At 42.2% G+C, this 5,975-nt stretch overlaps 2 protein-coding genes and 1 non-coding gene across 3 annotated transcripts; 1 reads left to right on the plus strand and 2 right to left on the minus strand.

The window, feature by feature from the left end:
* Positions 1–354: 354 nt before the first annotated feature.
* Positions 355–1,212, minus strand: LOC148792263 (uncharacterized). The gene is made up of 3 exons (XM_088903771.1): positions 844–1,212; positions 637–690; positions 355–393 (listed from the first exon to the last, which is right to left on the minus strand). Exons 1-3 carry the CDS (start codon positions 1,210–1,212, stop codon positions 355–357), a joined length of 462 nt encoding a protein of 153 aa, XP_088759897.1.
* Positions 1,213–3,336: 2,124 nt separating this feature from the next.
* Positions 3,337–4,938, minus strand: LOC148792264 (uncharacterized). The gene is made up of 2 exons (XM_088903772.1): positions 4,591–4,938; positions 3,337–4,503 (listed from the first exon to the last, which is right to left on the minus strand). The coding sequence occupies exons 1-2, from the start codon at positions 4,936–4,938 to the stop codon at positions 3,337–3,339; spliced, it is 1,515 nt and encodes a 504-aa protein (XP_088759898.1).
* Positions 4,939–5,203: 265 nt separating this feature from the next.
* LOC148792265 (small nucleolar RNA R71) lies at positions 5,204–5,310 on the plus strand. The gene has a single exon (XR_016071049.1). It is a non-coding gene; the product is annotated as a small nucleolar RNA R71 (small nucleolar RNA).
* The last annotated feature ends 665 nt before the right edge of the window (positions 5,311–5,975 follow it).

Consider the following 5,975-nt stretch of genomic DNA (forward strand, 5'->3'; position numbering starts at 1 on the left):
ATATTCAGCTTTCTTAACTTCATGCATTGTGGTAAGTTGGATCATTCACAAGAATAAAAAACTGACACATGCAGTGGTCTCCTTCAACTCATTGTATTTCCTCTTTGAATTCACCTAATAAACAACAATAATCATGGGGGAAATTTCAGTCTATTCGGCCTGTCCATGCACGTATGTATGTGTTGGGATGAGTGAGGTGCATGGCTACAGCCTAATTCCCCCACACTTAAGATGAACATTATCCTCAATGTTCCTAGTGTTAGGCAGTGAAAATGAATCCAGCAATGAGGGTAAGGGCATGAAGAGCAATATCATGTAAGTAGAGGGGTTTAGAGGACTTCCCTGAGGATCATTCTAAATTCTCCAATAGCTCCTTTGATGGGAAGCCTCTAGCTGTAGAGAATCACATAAAACTAGAGATAGAACAATAGCTTTATTCAATTAACAACCTAAGAAATAAAAACTAAACTAAACTCAACTGATAAGACTAAGAAAAGCAGAAAAAAAACAAGAAGGTTTATGATAGTTCTTTCGAAACTCGCCAGTCTAGTGAGATCACCAGTCATCTAAGTACACAGTGGATGGAGTAGGCAACATTCCTCCCACTATATATGGCTTGAGGCGCTAGCTATTCACCTTAAATGTGCCCTGTGCCGGGTGGGTGACCTCTACAGTTCCATAGGGGAAAACCTGTGTGATGGTGAAAGGTCCAGACCATATCAACTTCAGCTTGCCCGGGAACAACCAGAGATGGGAATTATACAGCAACACTTGCTAGCCCACATGAAAATCATGTTTCAACAAGTTCCTATCATGCCATCTTTTAGTTCTCTCTTTGTAAACCTTGGCATTCTCATAGGCGGTAAGTCTGAACTCATCCAATTCATTCAGCTGCAGCCGCCTCTCTGCTCCTGTGGCATATGAATCAAAATTTAAGAACTTTTGTGCCCAATATGCCTTATGTTCCAATTCAACAGGTAAATGACATGCTTTTCCAAAAACTAACTTGTAGGGAGACATGCCGATGGGTGTTTTATATGCAGTTTTGTATGCCCATAATGCATCATCTAACCTGATTGCCCAGTCTTTCCTAGCAGAGTCTACTGTCTTCTCCAAAATTCTTTTGAGCTCCCTATTAGCTGATTCTACTTGGCCACAGGTTTGAGGGTGATATGGGGCAGCTAATTTGTGTGTAACACCATATTTTCGCATCAACCGCTCAAACTGGGTGTTATAGAAATGGGCTCCCCTATCACTAATGATAGCTCGGGGTGTGCCAAATCGGGTGAATAGATTTTTTAGGAAATGTACGACCCTCCTAGAGTCATTTATGGGTAAAGCTGTGGCTTCCACCCATTTAGATACATAATCAACAACCACTAGGATGTACTTATTGCCAAAAAGAATTCGGGAAGGGTCCCATGAAGTCTATACCCCATACATAAAAAATTTCACAAATCAGAATATTAATTAGGGGCATTTCGTTCTTCCGGGAAATGTTACCTGCTCTCTGACATTGATCACATGTGGACACATACCTATGAGCATCCTTGAACAAGGTAGGCCAATAAAAACCCGATTGCAAAATCTTGGCTACAGTGCAGTTGGCTCCGAAGTGGCCTCCCGCTTCTCTATCATGGCAGTACTGGAGCACCGACTCCATCTCCTCCTCGGGTACACACCTCCTTATGACCTGATCTGCACATAGCTTGTACAGTAAGGGATCCTCTCACAAATAGTGTTTCACATCAGAGAAGAATTTCTTCTTCTGCTGATATGAAAGATGAGGAGGGATAACATGTGCAACAAGGTAATTTGCAAAATCAGCATACCAAGGTGATGAATTTTCCTAAATGGAGTAGAGTTGTTCATCCGAAAACTCTTCTCGGATGGTGTTGATTGTCTTCTCCTCTAAATCCACATTATCCAAATGGGAAAGATGATCAACAGCTAGGTTCTCGGTACCCTTCTTGTCTCGGATCTCAACATCAAATTCTTGCAACAAGAGGATCCACCTAATCAGCCTCGGCTTTGCATCCTTCTTGGCTAGTAGGTGCCTTAATGCCGAGTGATCTATATACACAATAACTTTGGACAAGATCAGATATGAATGAAACTTATCGAAAGCAAAGATTACCGCTAGTAGTTCCTTTTTGGTTGTTGTGTAAATTTGTTGAGCATCATTCAAGATTCTGCTAGCATAGTAGATCGGCTGAAAGTGTTTGTTCAATCTTTGTCCTAACATAGCTCCTACGATTGAATCACTCGCATCACACATCAGCTCAATGGAAGTGTCCAATCTGGTGCTATCATAATGGGCGCATTGATCAACTTGTCCTTCAGGATGTTGAATGCTTGTAGGCATTTGGCTGTGAACTCAAAGGCTACCTCCTTTTGAAGCAAAGTGGACAGTGGCTTGGCTATCTTGGAGAAGTCCTTGATAAATCTTCTGTAAAACCCGACATGGCCCAAGAAGCTTCTCACAGCTCGGATTGATGTTGGTGGTGGAAATTTCTCAATTGTCTCCACCTTGGCTTTTTCAACCTCAATACCTCTCTGTGAAATCTTGTGCCCAAGCACTATGCCTTCTTGCACCATGAAATGACACTTCTCCCAAATCAGCACTAGATGTGTCTCCTTGCACTGCCTAAGTACCTTCTCCAAATTGTTCAAACATGCATCAAATGAAGAGCCAAAGATTGAAAAATCATCCATAAAAACCTCCATGAACTTTTCAACCATATCAGAGAATATTGACATCATACACCGTTGAAAAGTTGTTGGAGCATTACACAATCCGAATGGCATTTTTCTATAGGCAAAGGTACCGTAAGGGCAAGTGAAGGTGGTATTTTCTTGGTCTTCCGGTGCAATTGGAATCTGATTGTAACCTAAATACCCATCCAAGAAATAGTAGTACTCATGCTCGGCCAACCTCTCTAACATTTGGTTAATGAACGGGAGAGGAAAGTGATCCTTGTGTGTGGCTTCATTCAACTTTTTGTAGTCAATGCATACTCGCCACCTGGTGACAGTTATAGTCGGGATGAGTTCATTTTTTTCATTTGGTACAACGGTTATGCCACCTTTCTTGGGTACTACTTGCACGGGGCTCACCCAAGGGCTGTCAGAGATAGGATAAATAATCCTGGCATCTAGGAGCTCAATGACTTCAGCCTTCACCACCTCTTTCATGTTCGGGTTCAGGCATCTTTGGGGCTGAACTGAGGGCTTGCTGCCATCTTCCATCAGAATTCCATGCATGCATACTAATGGGGTGATGCCCTTGATGTTGGCTACCTTCCAAGCCAATGCTGTCTTGTGTTCCCGTAACACTCAACAGTTTTTTTTTTGCAAAGGGCTCAATGTTGCTGATATGATTACCGATAGAGTTGATGATGCCTCTAAGAAAGCATACTCCAAATGTGGTGGAAGTTGCTTCAGTTCAAGGGTGGGAGGTTCTTGGTTTGAAAATTTGCTTGTTGGTATTGGTGGTCTGTCCAAGCTCTCCAACTTGAGAAATCCCTTCTCTTGAAACTGAGGATTGGCATTCAGGTATGCTGCCATGCTTTGAATCTCCTCATTTTCGTCTCTTGCAACTCCTCCCTCTTGTATGCAAAGGTCAAGGGGGTCGGCCAACCTGCTAACCTGAAAGCAATATTCAACCACATAATCATTAACATCAACCATGTAACAAGAATCATCACTAGAAGATGCATGTTTCATAGCATCAGACATTTTAAAAAATATTTCTTCATCTTGAATCCTAAAGCTGAGTTGCCCTTGTTGGATATCAATCATTACCTTCCCCGTGGCTCGGAAAGGTCTCCCTTGGATAAGAGAAACCTCAACATCCTCTTGCATGTCTAATAGAATGAAATCAACTGGAAATATGAACTTATCTACTTTAACAAGCACATCTTCTATGATTCCCCTTGGATGCTTTATGGATCTATCTGCTAGTTGTAATGCAACTCTAGTGGGTTGGGGTTCTCCCAACCCCAATTTCTTGAAAACCGAATATGGCATCAAGTTTATGCTAGCTCCTAAATCGCATAATGCCTTTTCAATTTTTAAACTGCCTATTGTGCAAGGGATAGTGAAACTCCCTGGATCATTAAGCTTTTGGGGTAGCTTGTTGAGAAGGATTGCTGAGCATTCTTCATTTAGAGCAACCATAGCCACATCTCCCAATTTCCTTTTGTTTGCCAATGTCTCCTTCAAAAACTTTGCATAGTGTGGCATCTGGGCTAAAGCATCAACAAAAGGAATATTAATGTGTAAATTTTTAAATACTTCAAGAAACTTACCGAATTCCTCTTTCAGTTTCTGTTGCTTCAGCCTATTGGGGAAGGGAACTTGCGGTTGGTGGTGTCTTTCTTGTTGCGGTTCAGATTGCTCCTCCTTCTTGTTTCCGGTTTCAAGGGTTGCATTTGCCTTGTTTTCAGCCTTTGCTTTCTTCTCTACTTCCGGCAGCTCCTTACCACTTCTTAAAGTGATAGTCTGCACTTGTTCTCATGGATTCACTTATGTATTACTTAGTAGAGTGCTCGGTATTCTTGCTGAAATCATTTGCGCCAACTGCCCAACCTGATTTTCCAAGTTCTTTATTGAAGCCTCTTGGTTCTGAAATCTGGTTTCAGCATTGGCTATGAACTTGGTCATCAGCTCCTCTAGGTTAGATTGCTTTTCCGGCTGATGGAAATTTTGGGGAAAGGGCTTTGGCCCATGCTGATTTGGCCATGACTGATTCGGGTAGCCCCTCCATCCGGAGTTAATGGCATGGTGGTGCTGATTTCCTTGCTGCCTTGCAAAGTTGCTAACAAAGTCAACCTGTTCTGTGGACTGCCTAAATTGATTGCTAACTTGGCATTCAGTGCTGATGTGGCCTCCCCCACACCAATCACATGTCATGGACTGCACATGCATGGCTGCCATCTGCATCTCATCATCTTTCTTGCTGAGTGCACTTATTTGCGTAGATAGAGCTGTGTATGTGTCCACACTGTGAAGACCATGCTGCTTCCTCACTTGTGTTCTCTCTGAATGCCATTAGTAATTGTTAGCTGCCATCTCCTCTATGAGTGCATAGGCCACTTCAGGAGTCTTATTGTTGATGGAGCCCCCGGCTGCCGCATCTAGGATGACCTTGTTGGCTTCGGTTAGACCATTGTAGAAGGTTTGCACTTGCAGCCATATAGGAAGTCCATGGTGAGGGACCTTCCTTAACAGCTCCTTATAATGCTCCCATGACTCATATAAAGATTCTGCATCTTGTTGAAAGAAAGTGGTGATGTCATTTCTCATTTTTGCTGTTTTGGATGGAGGGAAGTACTTGGAGAGGAATCGGCTAGCCATTTCATCCCAAGTGGCTATAGGTCCGGCTGGTTATGAATTCAGCCAAGCCTTGGCCTTGTCTTTCAATGAAAATGGGAATAACCTCAGCCTAACAACATCATCACTTACCCCATTATGCTTGAAAGTGTCACAAATCTCTAAGAAGTTGGCTATGTGAGAGTTTGGATCTTCATGAGCCATACCACAGAACTGAACTGTGTTTTGGATCATCTGAATTATGGCTGGTTTAATCTCGAAGTTATTAGCAGCAATGACTGGTCTTATAATGCTTGAAGCTGCCCCGGTAAGGGTTGGTTTGGCATAGTCCATCATAGTCCTTGGTTCATCCATTTATTCAATTTCAGCTCTAACTTGTCTAGCAGCTCTTAGGCGGATGCGGAGGGTTCTTTCAATCTCCGGGTCGTAAGGGACTTCCTCTGGTTCAGGTTTGCTTGTCATAAATTATACAAGTCAAGGCAATAAAAAGACTAATGTACTCAAATAAAAAATGTAAATAATTAAACAATTAGCAATCCTAATCTAGCAGTAGTTTACAAGGCAAAAGACTGAATGTTATCTAAGAAGTCAAAGCTTTAAACACAATAACAATCAGCAGGCTGAATATAGACAAATCTGAA

This window comes from Nelumbo nucifera, chromosome 4 (genome assembly GCF_055504915.1).
Source record: "Nelumbo nucifera cultivar China Antique chromosome 4, China Antique-T2T, whole genome shotgun sequence".
In the NCBI taxonomy this organism is placed as follows: Eukaryota; Viridiplantae; Streptophyta; class Magnoliopsida; order Proteales; family Nelumbonaceae; genus Nelumbo; species Nelumbo nucifera.

Bases quoted from the DNA above. Each gene is read 5' to 3' on its own strand.
- LOC148792263 (XM_088903771.1), bottom strand. From the start codon at position 1,212: ATGCGAAAATATGGTGTTACACACAAATTAGCTGCCCCATATCACCCT. The intron at 691-843 runs GTTTACAAAGAG...ACCATCACACAG, and splicing joins CCGCCTATGAGAATGCCAAG to GTTTTCCCCTATGGAACTGT. The intron at 394-636 runs GTGAATAGCTAG...GATTCTCTACAG, and splicing joins CGGCACAGGGCACATTTAAG to CTAGAGGCTTCCCATCAAAG.
- LOC148792264 (XM_088903772.1), bottom strand. From the start codon at position 4,938: ATGGCAGCCATGCATGTGCAGTCCATGACATGTGATTGGTGTGGGGGA. The intron at 4,504-4,590 runs GTTGGGCAGTTG...GAACAAGTGCAG, and splicing joins TAAAGAACTTGGAAAATCAG to ACTATCACTTTAAGAAGTGG.